Below are 21,173 nucleotides of genomic sequence, written 5' to 3'. Positions count from 1 at the left end.
TGCATGTAAGGCGGGTGGTGATTGGTGAGTGCAGGGTCGGCTCGTCATTGGTTATTGTCCCCGTCACTGGGATTGGCCCGGCTCGCTCACAGGCCCTCTCCCTGCAGCTAGCTGTCAGATCCTGTCACTATGTCACCCAGTTGCCTGATGATTGGCTGACTCCATTATATCTCTGTCATTTTCTTCTACTGTGCTATGAGGAGGTGATCGAACAATCAGGAAGCACAAAGCGTAAAAGAAAAAAATAACTTTTTTTTTTTGGAAAGTTTCCAGAATCAAAGAGTTAAATTAAAGGGGCCTGGGCGAGTTAAAAAAATAGAATCTAACATCAGGCAAGTTGATAAAAGTGATAGCGATGACATGACATGCACCCCAAGCTGATGCAGGTATGTGAGGTTTGAGACGTGAAGTTATCACAGGAGAAAAGTTGATAAAAGTGATGCTGACATCATGTGACCGCTACCATTAATCATTGGTCATAGTGATGATGTTGGCATGTATGGTATGAGACCGCTGAGGACAGTGATTGGCTGCAGCAGTCACGTAGATGTACGTCATGTCATCATCACTGCTAATATAACGCCAGTGATTTCCCCAGCACTTTACAGGCATCATCATTGCTGTCCCCATCGGGGCTCACAATCTACATTCCCTATCAGTATGTCTTTGGAGTGTGGGAGGAAACCGGAGAACCCGAGGGAAACCCACGCAAACACGGGAAAAACATACAAACTCCTAGCAGATGTTATCATTGGTGGGATTTGAGCCCAGGACCCCAGCGCTGCAAGGTTTTAACTCATTTAATGGGCTAAAGGGGTTATTCAGAGCTTATATACTGATGACCTATTGTTAGAATACGCTATATGAGATCATTGGGGGGTCCGACACTTGACGCATCCAAGATCAGCAGTTTGCAGCTCCTGCGACGGTACACAGTGTTCATGGTCGCAACACCACAACTCCAGACAAAATGTAATGGCCGTCCTTAGGTACTGCAGCTCAGCTCCTATTGAACTGAATGATGATGCGATATGCTAATGACACTCTGGTCCGAGTCTGCTGCGAGCTGGAGCCGAGTGTCAGTGCTCTGCGTTCCGATCCACTCACATGAGAGAATCACGGCACAGGTGCGGAGGAGAAAAAGAATTTCATTTCTCCATCTCCTCCATTGCCGGCGTCCGAGGGAATTGTACTGCACTCGGGTGATATCCGAGTGCAGTGCGATGTTTCACAAGCACCCATAGACTTATATGGGTGCGTGCAATCCGATTCTCGGATGCAGTCGCAGCATGCTGTGTTTGTTTTCCCATGCTGAATCGGCATGAGAAAATAATCGCAGATGTGAGCTGCACCATAGAGTAACATTGTGGCGAGTGGAATCCGATTTTTTTATCAGATTGAACTCATCTGATTACATCGCAAGTGGGAGACGGGGTTACATAGTGACTTTGGCTGCAACACCAAAGTTCACTAGGTTTCGCTGCCACATCACATCACCATACAAATGAATAGGGTAGCATTGCAGTCCCCAAGGGTACTGTGACAAGCAAGGGACAAAAAAATCTGACGTTGTTGGACTACCTGTGACTTGCAGTATCCTTGGGGGTTGCAATGTGACACCTAGCAAACTTTGGATGTGCGACAGTTGTCATGACCAAAGTTGTTGTGTACCCAGCCTTACTGTAAGATCCCCCCACAACATACTCTTCATAGGGGTATAACAGGTAGAAGCCCCAGCGTCTCTGTATAATGAGGGCTCGTTTGGTTGAAGTCACGAAATTTCATGTTCTGACTTCGGTATATTTAAGACTGCTATTTGGAGCTTAAAAAGTAACACAGGTCAGGAATAATTCTGACCAGTTTTTAAAACCCTCCTTCGAAAAGTATTGAGCGCGGCACAAACATTACTTCTTTTTGCAGCATTGGATTGACAAATCTTTCTAAAATTATTTGCACCAAAGTTTTGGCACAACTAGAAAAGTAAAGCTGTCTTGTGGTGGGTACACGTACCCCAGGCTGGGAACTCAGTACAGTAACTTTTGGCTTTTATGGGGTAAACATATATTTGTCTGATATGTGCAATCTCCTGTCGTATGTGTCTGACTGCCACGGTAAGTAACACACCATATGGTATACATTTCTCTGCAAGACGCCTCTGTACAAAATCACTGGAGAAAAATAGGGACAGAGGCGTGATCTGTAGCCACTGATCCTAAAATCCTGAGTCAGCATTGGGGCATCTTCACTGATGAATCATCCATTGTGCAGGGAGATAATGCAAGCTTCATTAAGCTTTGCTGCAGTTCCCCTGCACTGTAGCTGTGCAGGGAAACACCGTGAAAGGGCCACAGGAACTGAGCCACTACACAGTACATGGTTTTGTAGACCCGCACCACACTGATCTGATATTAACAAATTCTCAATATAAGTCCTGAACAACCCCTTTAAGCTGTACAGCATCAGTTAAGTTGTACAACAGACATTATCGGTTTCTGGGTTTTTATTTGTGGCTTCACCTGTCAAAAGTCCCTAACCTCCTAAGAGGAACTAAGGTCATGAGAAAGGTAAAACCTAGTAAAACAGAATATATTAACCCCTTCCTGAAAGTTGACATACATTGCAACGCACTGTGTCGATGGGTCGCCATGTCAGCCTTGCTCCTGTATCCTTGGGCTTCATAGTTAGATCTTATTTCAAGTCTTCTAGGGAAACTAAAAGAAAACAAAAAGTAATTAATTTTTGAAAAGTAAAAAAACAAAAACAAATGTTTTAACCATTCCCCTTTTTCCCAATCTAAAAATAAATGACCTAAATAATAATAACCCAAGTGGTAAAAAAAATGCCAGAATTATCATTTTTTCTATCGCTGCACCTCCCCCAGAAAATGCAATAAAAGCAATCAAAACATCATACAGTCACAACCAAATCGAATTTTGCCAAATTGTTTTTTTCTTTTAATGTGTGTGTTTTTAGGTTACAAAATGGCAAAGACAAACCGAAATTTACCACCAGATGCCAAGAAGCTTATTATTCTGAGACTGAAGTCAGGGAAAAGCCAAAAAGAGATCACTATGGAAGTCAACTATTCTCAGAGTCAAGTGTCACGTATATTAAAGAAAGAAAGAGAAGGTTATGGAGCAGTTGACAAACCTAGAAGTGGACGACCGCGGAAAACTTCCTCCAGAGTTGATCACATTATTAAGATGAAGTCAGTATCTGATGTCCATAAAAGTGCTGTACAGATTTCACACGAAATGAATGAAGAATATGGGGTCAAAGTGAGTGACCAAACTGTGGTGCGACAGCTAAGAGCAGTAGGGCTGAATGCACGAGATCCAGTCACGAAGCCTTTCATCTCTACAAAGAACCGGAAGGTCCGACTTGAGTTTGCCAAAGAACACAGCCAATGGAAAGAGACAGATTGGTCTAAGTTGTAGTGGTCGGATGAATCCAAGTTCAATCTGTTTGGTAGTGATGGCAAGCAGCACCATATATACCGCCCAATTTGAAAATGTAATGATGTAAGGTACCACACACCTACAGTGAAGCATGGTGGTGGCAATGTCATAGTTTGAGGCTGCTTTTTTGCCCTCTGCATAGAATTGATGGAAATATGAATGCTACCATTTACAAGGATATACTGGAGAATGTAATGCTGCCACATGGTAAAACCAAAGTAGGCAGGGGATGGAAATTCCAGCAAGACAATGATCCTAAGCACACATCCAATTTAGTCAAAAATTGGTTAGCAAAGAAAAATGTTCGCCTGTTGCAATGGCCAAGCCAATCACCTGATTTACATCATATTGAGCACCTTTGGATGAGTTAGGGTGACGAGTTGGGGCCCGTACTCATAGCAATAAAGATGAATTGTTTGCAAATGGAAAGGAGTAAGATCCCTCAAGATGTCTTGAATACCCGAGTGGCTTCAATGCCCCGTCGGTGCGGTGCAGTAATTACAGCAAGAGGTTATGCTACAAAATACTAAGTCATGGCATTGTAAGCAATGAATTACTCTCTATGTTGTGATCAATATATAGTATATGCAAAACTTTTGGCTGGCCGTTTTCTTTAATTAAATGACCATACCTATATTCAAAAGCATTTTGGTTAAAATTAAGGTCTTGTATGGTGACAACTTCATGCACTTTCAATTCATCACCAGGGAAATGGCCTCACAACAACCAGACAGAAGTCGTCACACTTTTAAGAAAAATGCTAAACTTTTGGTCGCCACTGTATGTGCCCTAAGGCCACGTTCCCATGATGAGCTTTTGATGTTACAGAATTTCTGCACCTATTATGTAAACTAGGTTACCTGCATTTTTTTCATGCGTTTTTTCCGCATTTAATGTAAGTCTTTGGGAAAAATCAGCACACAACTCAGTATACCCGCAAAAGAGGTTGAAATGCTGCGGATGTGAAAGCCGCACCACAGGTGAGATTAGTCCTAGTAACTCGTTACAAAGTTCTCCTGATACGTCTATTTGTATGATTTAACAGTTCTGGAGCATTTTTTTCTTAGAATTGCATTGTATTGTTCCTCTGTTATTCCTCCTGGAAATCTAGAAATAAGGCTGGGGGCTACACGTCAATATTGGCCAATTCGGTCACCCGTCCAAACATCAGTACACGTTGGATCATAATGCATGCGACATGCAAGTCGCAAAAAATACAACTGGGTTTGACTTTTTACCCTAGAAGTTGCCGTCTAGCCCCAACCTAAACCAACAACTGGGTGTTTCCATTCTTTACGGTAATGGAATATGTTCACAGTCTGACACTGTTGGGATTAGCCACTTGGACAAAGGGAATGGTAAAGTCTAGTTGTCAATCTATTCTTACATTTCCAGGAGGAATAACACAGGAACCGCACAATGCAAAGTCTAAGAAATGATATTGTCAATCACTCACAGCAACATTTCAAGTGCAGTCTGGGGGGGACAACTCTGTTCTACGCGTCTATTTCCCCCCACAACGTGATTGTGGAGCCCCGATGGGTTGCCTTGGCAGGCAGGGGCCTGCTGAAGACCCCGTGTCTGCCATGAGGGTGGTCCTGTGGAGATCAGCCTGTAACTAGTGTACATGGAGAACGTGATTTCTACTACAGACTGCAGTACATAGTGTAAGCGATCAGATGATCATAGGTCTGTAATGAGACTTTGTCACAGTATGAAACCATTCTAAGGATAGCAGGGCCACCAGCACCACCACAAGGGCACTGCAGGTACTACATCCAATATGAAGGTCTGTTTCGTATAGATTTACTCACCAAATATTGAGACAACGGAAGCTGTGTGTGGTGGACAGCTCGTGCGACTACTAAAGCCACTTCTATTCAAGCTGAAAGTGACAATTCTGATTAATGTTATTGGGGGATTGCTTTGACTGTTGGTGAATTAAATGTGCCCCCCTCTGATTAGTGTGGTGGAGGGGACTGCTGTGACTACTCAGGGTAGTGGGAATGTCTACTCTGATCAGTGCAGTTGAGTGGGCTACTTTGGTTGGAAGAGTGTCCACTATAATTATTGCGGTGGTGGGCCAGCTGTGACTACTGGGGAATTAGGAATGCGACTCTGATTGGCGTAGTGTGTGTGTGGGGGTGCTGTGATTACTTTTGATGTTTTGATGGAGAGTGTCATAAGTGTAGTGGAGGATGCTACTGTGACTACTCAGGGTAGTGGGAATATCCACTCTGATCAGTGCAGTTGAGTGGGCTACTTTGGATGGTAAAGGAGGCTGCTGTGACTACTGGGGAATTGGTGGAAGTGTCCACTCTGATCAGTGTGGTGGAGGGAGACAATGTGACTACTGATTAATATATTTGGACGGTTGTTGTGACTACTGTGGATGGAAGGGTGTCCACTATTATCAGTGTGGTGGCAGGGGATTCTGTGACTACTTGGGTAGTAGGACTGTCCTCTCAGATCAGTGTGATAGGGCGTTTTGACTCTTGAAGTAGTACTGTAGTGTATGGAGACTGCTGTGACTACTGGGGAAGTGGGAGTGTTACTATAGTAGTGTATGGAGACTGCTGTGGCTACTGGGGAAGTGGGAGTGTTACTATGGTACTGTACTGGTGACTGCTGTTACTACTGGGGAAGTGGGAGTAGTGTGCTGGGGACTGCAGTGACTACTGGGGAAGTGTTACTATAGTAGTATATGCTGACTGCAGTGACTACTGGGGAAGCGTTACTATGGTAGTGTGCTGGGGACTGCTGTCACTACTGGGGAAGTGGGATTGTTACTATGGTAGAGTGCTGCGGACTGCTCTCACTACTGGGGAAATGGGAGCGTTACTATGGTAGTGGGGTTATTGACTACTATGGTTACTATTGCAGTAGTGTGCTGGGGACTGCTGTGACTAGTAGGACATTAAGGAGAGTAGCGCAGTAATATCTGGACAGTTCTGTGTGCCGGGCCCCCCACTGTGGGTCACGTTATGCTGTTGATACTATTCGGAGTGGACACTGTGCAGTACCTGCAGGTGCTGTGAGCCCCTAGGAGGGGTCTGCTCTGTGGTGATGCCATTTCAGGTCACTGGCAGCAGCGGCTCAGTGACTTTCATTAGTGTTTTGGGTTAGATTAGGCCAGAAAAACACAACACAGAGAGAATGCGTACGTGAAAAACTGAGGTCTGAATGAGGCCTTATGCCAGGATCGGGCGCTAGTTCTCAGCGCGCTCCGTACACCCGGGCGTCCACGTTCTCAGCGCGCTCCGTACACCTGGGCGTCCACGTTCTCAGCGCGCTCCGTACACCGGGGAATCCACGATCTGAGCGCGCTCCGTACACACGGGAGTCCATGTTCTCAGCGCGCTCCATACACCGGGGCGTCCACATTCTCAGCGCGCTCCGTACACACGGGAGTCCATGTTCTCAGCGCGCTCCATACACCGGGGCGTCCACGATCTCAGCGCGCTCCGTACACCGGGGCGACCATGATCTGAGCGCGCTCCGTACACCCGGGCGTCCATGTTCTCAGCGCGCTCCATACACCGGGGCGTCCATGATCTGAGCGCGCTCCGTACACCCGGGCGTCCACGTTCTCAGCGCGCTCCATACACCGGGGCGTCCATGATCTGAGCGCGCTCCGTACACCCGGGCGTCCATGTTCTCAGCGCGCTCCATACACCGGGGCGTCCATGATCTGAGCGCGCTCCGTACACCCAGGCGTCCACGTTCTCAGTGCGCTCCGTAAACCCGGGCGTCCACGTTCTCAGCGCGCTCCGTACACCCGGGCGTCCACGATCTGTGCACGCTCCATACACCGGGGCGTCCATGATCTGTGCACGCTCCATACACCGGGGCGTCCATGATCTGAGCGCGCTCCATACACCGGGGCGTCCATGTTCTGAGCGCGCTCCGTACACCCGGGCGTCCATGATCTGAGCGCGCTCCGTACACCCGGGCGTCCATGATCTGAGCGCGCTCCGTACACCCGGGCGTCCATGATCTGAGCGCGCTCCGTACACCCGGGCGTCCATGTTCTCAGCGCGCTCCATACACCGGGGCGTCCATGATCTGAGCGCGCTCCGTACACCCGGGCGTCCACGTTCTCAGCGCGCTCCATACACCGGGGCGTCCATGATCTGAGCGCGCTCCGTACACCCGGGCGTCCATGTTCTCAGCGCGCTCCATACACCGGGGCGTCCATGATCTGAGCGCGCTCCGTACACCCAGGCGTCCACGTTCTCAGTGCGCTCCGTAAACCCGGGCGTCCACGTTCTCAGCGCGCTCCGTACACCCGGGCGTCCACGATCTGTGCACGCTCCATACACCGGGGCGTCCATGATCTGAGCGCGCTCCATACACCGGGGCGTCCATGTTCTGAGCGCGCTCCGTACACCCGGGCGTCCATGATCTGAGCGCGCTCCGTACACCCGGGCGTCCATGATCTGTGCACGCTCCATACACCGGGGCGTCCATGTTCTGAGCGCGCTCCGTACACCCGGGCGTCCATGTGCCGGACACGATGGGCAGTCGTTTCTACGTCCATACATCTCACTGTGCACCACACCCTCCTGGCATGTCACCATGGTAACAGTAATTTAAAGGGGGTCTCACTAACTGCTCAGGTGGGCGATGAGGTGCAGGCAACCTTACATATTCTCTACACTTAAAATGAGTCTCATTAATGCAGAATATTTCATAATCCGACAGTGATGCCAGATTACAGGATTTGCACCCTGTACCCTCCACATTATCACACGAGCTACCTCAGCCATTCAGTTACATAAACCTTCTTATAACACGGCTATCCCCAGACTATCACTGGTGATACTGACGCTGGGACTTGTAGTTCTCCAGGAGGCTGGAGCGGCTCTATCCTCACTCAGCGACTCTAGCACTAGCTCGCTCCCCCGCCCTCGTCTTAACGTGTCGTGACGTATTTCCGCTTCCGGTGCAGTCTCCTGCCCAAGCGAAGATGGCGACTCCGATGCAGGAGCCCGAGGATCTGGGCACGGAGAGCGAGCTGATGGGCTGCTCGGCCAGGGACGTGGCCCTGGTATGTGCCAAGCGGCCGGGCCCCAGAGATAACGCCTGTCATGGACTCCCCCGGGCTGTGGGCAGTGACAATGCAGATTTCCTGCTCCAGCTGTTGGGAGACTACAATTCCCAGCATGCCTGCACAGTCACTGCCTGACGGGGGATGCTGGAAGTTGTAGTTTTCACAACAGCTGGAGTGGCGGAAGCGATATGTCAGTCTGGTGTTAAAGAGGCAGTGCACGGAATGCTGCAGACAGACAGACAGACAGGCCTCCTATGTGTATAAGCTATATAGTATGTGTGTGTGTGATATACTGCGTGTGTGTATGGAGACTTATAAAATATAGGTGTGTGTATATAAAACTATGTGCATGTAATATACTGTGTCTGTGGATGGAGATATAACTATATATATATATATATATATAACACACACACACACAATATAGGGGTGTGTATCTGTATGTAACATACTGTGTATGGAGATTTATATATGGGTGTATTTATATTAATGTGTCTGTATATTGCAATGTATAATATGTGTACGTACATATATATATATATATATATATATATATATATATATATATATATATATATATATATACTATATATTTATATTATGGGAAGGGGAAAGGAAAAAAGTTGTGAATAAAAATTAACTTTTATTGATTATATAAAATGTGAACTGAACCATACATCCTGTAAGGATGTATATAGGGTCACTGCTAAATGTATATACGTTGAATAGCTGTGACCCTGTAGATACTGGAATATGTAGGACAGCAAATAGAATTGTATGGTTCCACAACCAGTGTCACTTTAATTAAATGTTTGGGAAATGTATCCAACTAGGAATCTAGATGTACCTATCTCCAAAGTTATACCGAATAAAAGAGACACTAATTAGGGAACTACGTATAATGAGAGCACCCGCTGCAATCCTCATGTGCAGGTCGGAAATTACCTGTGGATCGCTATCATATATAGTCACTATATGTTGCCGATATTATAGGAGCTGACACTTCATTAGTAGGGATCGCATTGGTATTACATGCGATCATACGTGTCAATTGTGCAGGGCGATGAGTCTCAATCACCACAGTGATCACACAAGGCAGACGCAGCACCCTGTCGTCAGATGGCTGAACACCCGTCCACACAATAGCTCCTGACAAGAAGCAGTGCGGTGTACTAGACTGGCGTGCCAGTTGACATGAATAGCAGATAGCTGCAGTGTCTCTCCGGAGCTTGATTGTCTCAGTCTATACAGACCGCGTGCGTACCACGTGCACGCGATCAGTCTAGTATGGTTCAGTTCACATTTTATAAAGATTTTATATAATCAATAAAAGTTAAGTTATTCACAACATTTTTCCTCTCCTTACCCCTTCCCTTATGACTGATTGTGCAATTGGTGGTGTCCACCCGTGTGAATATTGTCCTATTTAATCGGACGTTATTTGATATAGATAGAGAGAGATATATATATATATATATATATATATATATATATCTATCTATATCTCATACACAAATACAATTATATTTATACAGTAATAACTAGCTGGATGCATAGATATCTTGTGTTCTGTAGGACGTGTCATACAATACCCACTGCTCTCACTATACATAGCAGTGTATCCAAAATAGACCCCAATGTATAAACTTGCGTGTACATGAGCAGGAACAACCTGATAGTCCAGGCCAATATGTCCCACTCATAACTGTAATTTTTAATAAATGTACATAGATTTTTTAAGTCCTAATTTTCTATATAATATATTTGATTATCCTATATGTGTGTACCGTATATATAATGTATACACACACAAACACAAAATTAGGACTTAATTAAAAAAAAAAAAAAAAAAAATATATATATATATATATATATAAGTACAGACCAAAAGTTTGGACACACCTTCTCATTTAAAGATTTTCATGACTATGAAAATTGGACATTCACACTGAAGGCATCAAAACTATGAATTAACACATGTGGAATTATATACTTAACAAAAAAGTGTGAAACAACTGAAAATATGTCTTATATTCTAGGTTCTTCAAAGTAGCCACCTTTTGCTTTGATGACTGCTTTGCACACTCTTGGCATTATCTTGATGAGCTTCAAGAGGTAGTCACCGGAAATGGTTTTCACTTCACAGGTGTGCCCTGTCAGGTTTAATAAGTGGGATTTCTTGCCTTATAAATGGGGTTGGGACCATCAGTTGTGTTGTACAGAACTCAGGTGGATACACAGCTGATAGTCCTACTGAATAGACTGTTAGAATTTGTATTATGGCAAGAAAAAAGCAGCTAAGTAAAGAAAAACGAGTGGCCATCATTACTTTAAGAAATGAAGGTCAGTCAGTGCGAAAAATTAGGAAAACTTTGAGAGTGTCCCCAAGTGCAGTTGCCAAAACCATCAAGCGCTACAAAGAAACTGGCTCACATGAGGACCGCCCCAGGAAAGGAAGACCAAGAGTCACCTCTGCTTCTGAGGATAAGTTTATCCGAGTCACCAGCCTCAGAAATCGCAGGTTAACAGCAGCTCAGATTAGAGACCAGGTCAATACCACACAGAGATCTAGCAGCAGACACATCTCTTCAACAACTGTTAAGAGGAGACTTTGTGCAGCAGGCCTTCATGGTAAAATAGCTGCTAGGAAACCACTTGTAAGGACAGGCAACAAGCAGAAGAGACTTGTTTGGGCTAAAGAACACAAGGAATGGACATTAGACCAGTGGAAATCTGTGCTTTGGTCTGATGAGTCCAAATTTGAGACCTTTGGTTTCAACCACCGTGTCTTTGGGCGACGCAGAAAAGGTGAACGGATGGACTCTACATGCTTGGTTCCCACCGTGAAGCATGGAGGAGGAGGTGTGATGGCATGGGGGGGCTTTGTTGGTGACACTGTTGGGGAATTATTCAAAATTGAAGGCATACTGAACCAGCATGGCTACCACAGCATCTTGCAGCGGCATGCTATTCCATCCGGTTTCCGTTTAGTTGGACCATCATTTATTTTTCAACAGGACAATGACCGCAAACACATCTCCAGTCTGTGTAAGGGCTATTTGACCAAGAAGGATAGTGATGGGGTGCTACGCCAGATGACCTGGCCTCCACAGTCACCAGACCTGAACCCAATCAAGATGGTCTGGGGTGAGCTGGACCGCAGAGTGAAGGCAAAAGGGCCAACAAGTGCTAAGCATCTCTGGGAACTCCTTCAAGATTGTTGGAAAACCATTTCCGGTGACTACCTCTTGAAGCTCATCAAGAGAATGCCAAGAGTGTGCAAAGCAGTCATCAAAGCAAAAGGTGGCTACTTTGAAGAACCTAGAATATAAGACATATTTTCAGTTGTTTCACACTTTTTTAAGTATATAATTCCACATGTGTTAATTCATAGTTTTGATGCCTTCAGTGTGAATGTACAATTTTCATAGTCATGAAAATACAGAAAAATCTTTAAATGAGAAGGTGTGTCCAAACTTTTGGTCTGTACTGTATATCCCAATCTCTGATGATCCCCCATAGCACCATCAAATCCATTATCATCAAATGGAAAGAACTTGGTACCACAACAAACCTGCCAAGAGAGGGCGCCCACCAAAATTCTCAGCCCGAGCAAGGAGGGCATTAATCAGCGAGGCAGCACAGAGACCAAAGGTAACCCCGAAGGAACTGTAGAGTTCCCAAGCAGAGACTGGAGTATCTGTCCATACGACTACAATAAGCCGTGCACTCCATAGAGGTGGCCTGTATGGAAGAGTGGTCCGAAAAAAAAAAGCCTTTACTTACAATTTGTGTAAGGCTCATTTTCAGTTTGCCAAAAGACATGTGGGAGACTCCTCAAATGTATGGAGAAAGGTGCTGTGGTCAGATGAGACCAAAATTTTACTTTTTGGCCACTAAGGTAGACGCCATGTCTGGCGCCAAACCAACACAGCTCATCACCCCAAGAACACCATCCCCACAGTGAAACATGGTGGCAGCATCATGCTGTGGGGATGTTTTTTGGCAGTAGGGACATGAAAAATGGTCCGAGTCGAGGGGAAGATGGATGGTATGAAATACAGGGATATTCTTGAGCAAAACCTGTTTGTCGGTCAGTGCTATGAGACTGGGACGGAGGCTCACCTTCCAACAAGATAGTGACCCAAAGCATACTGCTAAAGAAACACTCAAGTGGTTTAAGGGGAAATGTGTAAATGTTTTGGAGTGGCCTAGTCAAAGCCCAGACCATAATCCAAATGAGAATCTGTGGTCAGACTTAAAGATGACTGTTCACCAGAGGAAACCATCCAACTTGAAGGGGCTGGAGAAGTTTTGCCTTGAGGAATGGGCAAAAATCCCAGTGGCCCGATGTGGTAAGTTCATAGTGACTTATCCAAAGCGACTTGCAACTGTAATTGCCGCAAAAAGAGGCTCTACAAAGTACTGACTTTAGGGGGTGAATAGTTATGCGCACTGAAGTTCTCAGTTATTTTGTCCTTGTTTGCTTCACAATAAAAAGAAAACCAAATGTTCACTTGAACTGATGCAAACCCTACAAAAAATCAGTGAAATTCCAGGTTGTGAGGTAGCAAAACACAAAAAATGCCAAGGAAAGGGGCAGGGGTGAATACTTTTGCAAGCCACTGTATGTTGCTTGTGTATAAGTTTCACAAAGTAACCTAAACTTTTTTTTGAAAAAAAAAGAAGTAAATATGCTCTAAATGATGTAGTTTAGTATATTTTTGCTTAAAAATGATCTACCCTCTACACAAAATTTACAAGCAGCAGGGAGGTTATAAAAATACTAAAAATCAGACCTATTCACCTGCTCTAACCCCTGTGGACACAGTATAGGCCGCTCCGTTTTTTTTTCCCCTGGGAGAAAACCGGAGCGCCCTGTGCTGAAGTACAGCACTGCTTCAGTTACCTGACCGCTTCAGACGATCACAGGACTCCGCAGTCAGGTGAACAAAGTACTGGGATGTCATTGTTTCCGATTTCTTTTATTTTTAAACCCACCCTACCAGCGGTGATTGTTGGCTAGAGGCCGACATTGCTGCCGCCGCTTGGTCCACAGTCTAGTGTGAACGCTGCCCCCGGTCGGTCGGTCCGCAGTCTAGTGCACACGCCGCCCCCGGTCGGTCTGCAATCTAGTGCGCACGCCGCCCCCGGGCGGTAGGTCCGCAGTCTAGTGTGCACGCCGCCCCCGGTCGGTCTGCAGTCTAGTGCGCACGCCGCCCTCTATGTCGGTCGGTCTGCAGTCTAGTGCGCACGCCGCCCTCTATGTCGGTTGGTCCACAGTCTAGTGCGCACGCCGCCCCTGGTCGGTCGGTCCGCAGTCTAGTGCGCATGCCGCCCCTGGTCGGTCGGTCCGCAGTCTAGTGCGCACGCCGCCCCCGGTCAGTCGGTCCGCAGTCTAGTGCGCACGCCGCCCCCGGTCGGTCGGGCCACAGTCTCATGTGAACACTGGTTCACAGGGCTTTGGTCCAGAGCCCACGATCTGCCCATGTGGCTGCTGGACCCGGATCGTGCGGATCACTTTGCTCATCTCTAGCGCTGGGTTTTAACACTATTTTATGGTGATTGCATGTAGACTGTAGTTGCCCCTTTTATTGGAGGCTGGCATTTTTTTTTAGCCGTGCCAGTATTATTGAGCATGCCATCTGCTCATGTACAGTGTCACCAGTCTGCAGGATGCTGGCGCACACAAAGATGTGAACGTTACACAGTCTGCAGGGTTTTAGCTCTTCTTGGTTGGGGGAAATGAAGAATTTTACGGAATATCAATGTACCGTCTGCAGATTCCATGAAAATTACTTGGTCTTCCATAGTGAAAGCCTTGGGGTCTGGTCACATACAGCAGATTAGTTACAGACATTTCTGAAAAATTCCATTCCTGGCATGTGAATATGGTGATTTCTGGAGCAAGTGCATGGATTTTGGATGAATGGGGCAGTCACACACATTTCTCCTGCAGATCTGTCGTGTGTTTACCCGGCAACAGAAGCTTTTCCCACTGTTTCAGAGTTTTTGCAGGGTGTTTAGATCAGAGATCAAGTTTTTCTTTTTGCTTAGGAGCCGTTTAGACCCCTATGGACGGTTTCTGTTGTTGGTGAATGAGACCTTGGTCAGTTCAGAAGTCCCGGCCTGACCTTCTGATATGACTATGTGACAGTTCCCTTATGTCGGGAGACCTGGCGAGGGTCTTCCAATCCCACCGTGATCCGTTTGTCACATAAGTGTGAAACCGGCCTAAGGGTCTGTTCACACAATGTTGTTTTTTTTGTAGCATTTTTTGTTTTGCTCCAGAAAAAAAAACGCTGCATAAAATACGCATGTTTTTGACGCTTTTTTGTAGCTTTTTTTTTGCATTCATTTGAACGGGTGAAAAACGCTCAAAAAGTTGACACACTGCAGATTTAAAAAAAAAAACGCAAAACAGCCCAAAAAGGCTCAAAGGAATTAAAAATAAGTGTGAATGAGCGTTTTGAAATCTCATTCCCTTTGCTGGTACGCTAAAACACCCAAAAATCTGCAAAAATGCCACGTGTGAACATACCCTTAGTCACATAAAAATTGAGAATTTTTTTTTCTTAAAGGGGTTGTCCACTACTAGGACAACCCCTTCTTAAACTAAATGTTCAGCCCCGATAAAATAAAAAACCTATACTCGCCTCCCGTGCTGAAACAGCGTTGTCGGCACTCGCGGTCCTGGGACTATGATGCGGTGGAATGACATGTGATGCCCGGCGCCCAATCATCGCTGGAGTCACTGTCCCCGCCTTCGGAAAAACTGAACATGAAAAGGAAGCCAGAGCTGCTGCTGATCCCGGACTTCCTCTTCATGTTCGATTTGTCTGAAGGTGGAGGCAGTGACGCCAGTGCTGATTGGGCGCCAGGCATCACGTGTCACTCTACCGCATCACAGTCCCGGGACCGCGAGTGCCGGCACGGGAGGTGAGTATAGGTTTTTTTATTTCATTGGGGCCGAACATTCGATCACTTCATCTCTTTTACTATACACTGCAATATTACAGTACTGTATGGTGACAGGGGAGCTTCTGCCCCCTACGAAAATGACTCCTTTTTTGCATGGAGATCTGCTGTGCCAGTCATGAGAAATCTAGAATAAAATTAATATGCAAATCAGGCTGGAAGTGCACTAGAGGCATGCTTCTGGTGTCAAGTGCATTGACACGCCCCAGTGCACTTCCAGCATGATTTGCATATTTCTTCTGCTTTTAGATTTCTCATGACTGGCCCATCAGATCTCTACAAAAAATGGTGTCCATTTTTATTGGTGACCTTGCAGAGACCTGGCTAAATGGAGCAGAGACCATGCATATCCACCTTCACCTTATTAATTGTCTATGGGGGTTTCGGAGATAAGTCCACAGGACCCCGCTGCATATATACAGGATAATCCCGGACTGCAGACCCCCGGGTGATTTGATATTTCGTTATGTTTATAGTAATGGCGTTTTTTTTTTTTCTGCCTATTTAACTAGAAATGGCTCCAAGCAACCGATCTTCCCAAGGAAGTCTACCAGCACCTCGCCTACTACGTCCCCAAAGTGTACTGCAGAAAAGCCGATCCGGTCACCGATCACGAGGAGATGTTGGCGCAGCACGCCCTCCTGGGGGCGCTGGAGTGGTATCTGTGCGGGGAGGATCCTGCCACCGGCTTTCCAAAGCTCGAGCAAGCAAACAAACCATCCCAGCTCTGCGGCCGGGTGTTCAAAGTGGGCGAACCAACCTATTCCTGCAGGTGGGTTTAGTGGCTTGCAGTAAATTGGGATCCCATACTTTTTAACAGCGACCGTAGTCTAATTTTTGCTCGAATTTGGGTTTCGGCGACCTACAAACTTTTACCAACTGATAAAGATGGAGTTTTTTTTCACTTTGGCAATTTATTTTTATTTCCTCTAAAGCAACACCACAGACCCCCTTTCTCATTAGACAGCTTAAGCCTATGATAGGAAGAATATAACCCAAGGTTGCAATCAATAATAGGTGCAATTAAGCACAGCCCAAATAGACACAAGACTATAGATAAACAAGAAAAACATTTGAGACAATGAGGTAGCAATACCACAATAGATTAAATCCATATAAATTTATTATATAAGACACTACATGAGAAACTGTTAAAAACACGTGCAAGACATAATAAAATAAGATGATTAATAAAAATGAGAGGCAAGGAAACATCAGCAGCCTTGAATAGTAGATGCAAAATGCTGGGTCAGAGAACAGAACATACTGACAACATGAGAATATAAAGTGCAAGTGCACATAAAGTGAAAATATGCAAGATATGAGGGCGGCGTGGACACATCTCCAGCATGAATTTGTCAGTAACGTTTTCTCATGCACATTATTGTTATATATTATTTATTTCTAGATACTTATATACGTATCTTAATTAGTGTTGAGCCACCCCCGTAGTGTTCGAGTTCGGTTCGTCGAACACCCGTGTGTTCGCCGAACTGTTCGCCGAACTGTTCGTCGAACTGTTCGTCGAACACCTTCGAACACCGTTAAAACCAATGGCAGGCAAACAAAAACACATAGAAACACATAGAAAACACCTTCAAAGGTGTCCAAAAGCTGACAAACTGCTCAGAAGACACAACTAACACATGGAAAAGTGACAAGTACATATAGTCATGCGAAAAGAAAAGAGGTGGAGGAGTAAAAGGAGGGGGAGACACAGATATAGGCATGTCATGCCCTTCTAAAATCCAAAAAGTGAGAAGCCGACACGGCCAGTCCGTTCCTGCCCATGCCACCTCCGTGTCGCCTGGTTTGTGCCAGAGCCGCGGTGGACCCTGACGGCCAGCCCCCCTCTCCTAATACTGGTGCCTGTCCGCTGGTGGGTCGAGCCCCCCGCGGTGGGGGGGGGAGTAATCTTCCAGCCAAACTAACATGTCGACTTCTTTTCGTGGACAATGTGATACGATCCCTTTGTTACGGACACGCCCATCGCTACAAATTCCAGATGAGGCACAAAAACAGCAGGTGCTTCAGCGGATATCAAGTGCTCCTTCAAGTGGGCTCTCCTCCACCTCAACTTCAACATCACAAATACTCCAGTCCTCAGAGGTGTCACCCCAATCGCACTTGCTTCCTCACAGCTCCCAAGTCTCCAGCTGCCCGTCTGAGTATGGGGTAACACAGATGGTTGAGTCTGCACAGCTGTTTACTCATACTATAGCCTGGGAATCAGAGTGCTTCTGTGAATCCAGACGAGGAAATGATCTGCACTGATGCCCAGAATCTTTATAAGTCGGATCCAGGACCAGATGAAGAAGGTTCTGAGCATAATGTAGACCCTCGTTCCCAAACTGTAACTCCTGTTGGTGGAGACAATGATGAAGACGATGATGAGACTCAAATACCTGATTGGAGCGACAACTTGACTTTTCGGTCACGGCAGGAAGAGGTTGGCTTTGAGGACGACGGGTGTGATAACACACAGGGTGATGATGACAAGGTTGGAGATCCCACTTACTGTCAACCCACAGTCAGCCAGTCGATGAGGTCACTCGGGCCTTTGCCTGGCCTTTGGGATGTCGCGGTGGTCGGCTCCCTGGCCCGTACCCTGGGGTCACTCTTTAAAAGGGTGGATAATTGTTAATTTTATAAGAGTTTGTGACACCACCTGTGGTATCTGGTGAGAAGCACCAGCGCTGCAGCAGTCCACTGAGGCCCGTGATAAGGCAGCTCGATGGTATAGCTCCCCACAGGTGGAGCTAGGTCTCAGGGCAGCGTATGCAGGGGGAATGCAGGACAGGCGAGACCCAGCTGGGTCAGAGCAAGAACGGAAACGGACACGGTAGTCACTTCAGTACCTTTTACTGGAGGAAATTCAGGCACATCCTGGAGCACTGTAGGGTGAAGGGTGCATATCAGGATCCTCCCCAATGAGCGGGTGTAGGGCCTCCTGTTTCTTGCCTCTGCGCAGTAAGTTTCTGACCTGCCTGGAGCTAGGCCTAACTTTGTCTCTGTCCTGCGCTGGCTGACCTTGTGGTAGGGCCTTCTCTTGAAGTTCACGCTCCCAGTATGCGGGGCCTAAGCGTCTCCTGGCTCTGTTACGTATCAGCACCTTAGCGATCCTGGGACTTGTTCTCCAGGGATTCCGGTTATGCCTTACTGGGTCATAGAGATCCCGGTAAGCTCGGATCCGGTGTCCGGTAAATGCTTCGGGGTGAGCTGGTTAAGCTCCTCTGCCCCTTATGTACTAACTCGCCACTTGCCTTCGGCCTACTCGGGCCCTCAATAGGCTATACACACTAACGGCAGCTTGCCGCGCTTCACCGATCTTATGACGCCGGCACACCTTAAGCTCTATCTGGGCTCCCTGAATTTAGCTAGCAGGAGCCTCGTGCTCCACTGCTGAACTATTAACTGAGTTCTCTAGACTAGACTGAGCTCCACTGCAGACTGACCTCTCTTAGGCTTCTCTACAGCAGGAACTCTTCAGAGGAACTGAACTGCCTAGCTCCACCTTCCCTATTTATATCCCTAACGGGCTCCCTCTGCTGGTCTGAGGTGGAAGGTGGAGATGTGTGAATGTTTATGGGGGCCTCTTCTGCAGGATTCCATCAATACACTCTTCTAGGATCTGTGATACCAAGTGCAGCGGGGCGTCACAGATGCTATTGACGACGAGGTTAGGTTGCGCCTTCCTGGACAGAGACGGAGTACTGGAAGGACGTCAACAACTGCATCCTCAACCACAACTCCGCCTCTGACCACAAGTCGTAGTGGCTCTACAGGTCGCATGGGCTCTAAGCCTTGCATAGCCTGGGCATTTATTCAGATCGATAAGGATGACCCAACTCGTGTTATCTGTAATATTTGTCACCAAAAGCTAAGTAGAGGCCAAAAAATCCATAGTTTGAGTACTTCATGCATGAACCGGCACATGGACATGAAGCATAAGTTGCAGTGGGAAGCTCACTGTGCTACAATGCGGCCTAGCAGGCTGGGCCAACCACCGTCTGCCCCATCTTGTGCATCCGCGGCCTCTTCATCCTCTGTGACTGGGGGAACAGCAGTCACACATGTTTTTGGACGCAGACCTGCCACCTCTTTACCTGCAACAGCCAGTGTGATTGGCAGGTCGTCAGTTCATTGGGAAGTGGAAACACCTGCTGGTGTTGAGAGCTCTCTGACATCGAGAGCACCACCTTTGGATCAAGGCAACCTAACATGTCCGCCTGCATCTTCCTCACAGACCGGCAGTTTGCCAGGGACACCCTACTCAACCCCGTCAAAGCACAACAGCCAGCCCTCGGTCCCTCAGATGTGGACAAGTAAAAGACCATTTCCTCCTAGCCATGAGAAAGCTAAGAGGTTGAATTTCACCATCTGCAAGCTGTTGGCTACAGAAATGCTGCCTTTCCGCCTGGAGGACACAGTGGATTTTTGAGACCTTATGTCCGTCGCAGTGCCCCAGTACCAGATGCCCAGTCGGCACTACTTCTCAAAGAAAGGTGTGCCTGAGCTCCACCAGCATGTCGCACACAACATCACCGCTTCTTTGAGAAACTCTGTGTGTGACAGGGTGCATTTCACCACAGACACTTGGACGAGTAGGCATGGACAGGGGCGTTACATGTCGCTGACAGGGCACTGGGTAACTATGGTGACAGCAGGACAAGGGGCTGCTGTCCAAGTCTTGCCGTCCCCGCGAGTTGTACGTCAATCCTCTTTATCTAGAAGTTCCTCCACTGCTTCTGCCTCCTCAACCTCCTCTCGGTCCTCCACCTGCACCCAAAGCCTGTCTGGTAATGCCACCTGCTTTCTAACTGCGCAGAAGGAATCCTGCACACCTCCTTACTATGCTGGCAGTAGGGCTCAACGGCATCAGTGTTTACTTTGAAATGTCTGGGAAATGTGAGTCACACAGCTGAGGACTTGTGGTCAGCTCTGGAGACCCAGTTTCATGAATGGTTGTCTCCACTGGACCTGCAACCAGGGAAGGCCGTGTGCGACAATGCTGCAAACCTGGGTGCGGCCCTTCGCTGGGGCAATGTTACACACGTGCCTTGTATGGCTCACGTGTTGAACCTGGTTGTCCATAAATTTTTAGCCCACTATCCCGGACTAGATGGCCTTCTGCAGAGGGCACGGTCGCTGTGTGCTCACTTCCGCCGTTCGCATCCCGCAGCTCAACGACTTACATCTCTACAGAAGTCGTTGGGCCTGCCAGTTCACCGGCTGAAATGCGATGTGCCGACACGGTGGAATTCAACTCTGCACATGTTGCAGCGACTGTGGCAGCACCGACAAGCCCTGGTGCAATAGTTTCTGACGTATAGCCTGGGCCAACGAGATCCAGAGGTGGGGCAAATCACACAGCAGGAGTGGTCTCAGATCAGGGACCTATGAAGTTGACGCGCCCCCTGGGCCGTGGGGTACCCGGAGCCGGGCCGGTAGACGCTGGGGGTTGTAGTCACTGTGGCGGTGACCCGGTCCGTGACCCAGGGCGGTCAATCCAACGGTAATTTGTATATATGGATTTTATAATGTCCGACTACGCCACCTGTGGAGTGCGGCCAAAGGGGCCGCCGCTGCGGAACAGTCCTCTGAAGCTGGTGGTTTTGCTGCAATGGTATTATTACTCACCACAGGAAGAGTGTAGCTTCAGGGCAGTGTGGGTGGATGATGGT

General features: G+C 47.2%; 1 protein-coding gene across 4 annotated transcripts in view; it reads left to right on the top strand.

The window, feature by feature from the left end:
• The first annotated feature begins 8,356 nt into the window (after positions 1–8,356).
• The window catches only part of UBR2 (ubiquitin protein ligase E3 component n-recognin 2), a 110,200-nt gene continuing 97,383 nt past the window's right edge, over positions 8,357–21,173 (top strand). For all 4 annotated transcript variants that reach the window (XM_073672011.1, XM_073672013.1, XM_073672012.1 and 1 more), the window contains exons 1-2: positions 8,357–8,508; positions 16,002–16,261. In XM_073672011.1, the coding sequence (XP_073528112.1) occupies positions 8,428–8,508; positions 16,002–16,261 (341 nt within the window). In that variant the 5' untranslated portion in view covers positions 8,357–8,427. The remainder of the gene's footprint in view (positions 8,509–16,001; positions 16,262–21,173) is intronic.

Source organism: Phyllobates terribilis, unplaced genomic scaffold, assembly GCF_046119375.1.
Source record: "Phyllobates terribilis strain yellow unplaced genomic scaffold, ASM4611937v1 Scaffold_3__8_contigs__length_932513732, whole genome shotgun sequence".
In the NCBI taxonomy this organism is placed as follows: domain Eukaryota; kingdom Metazoa; phylum Chordata; class Amphibia; order Anura; family Dendrobatidae; genus Phyllobates; species Phyllobates terribilis.
This window is presented reverse-complemented; position numbering and strand designations above follow the sequence as displayed.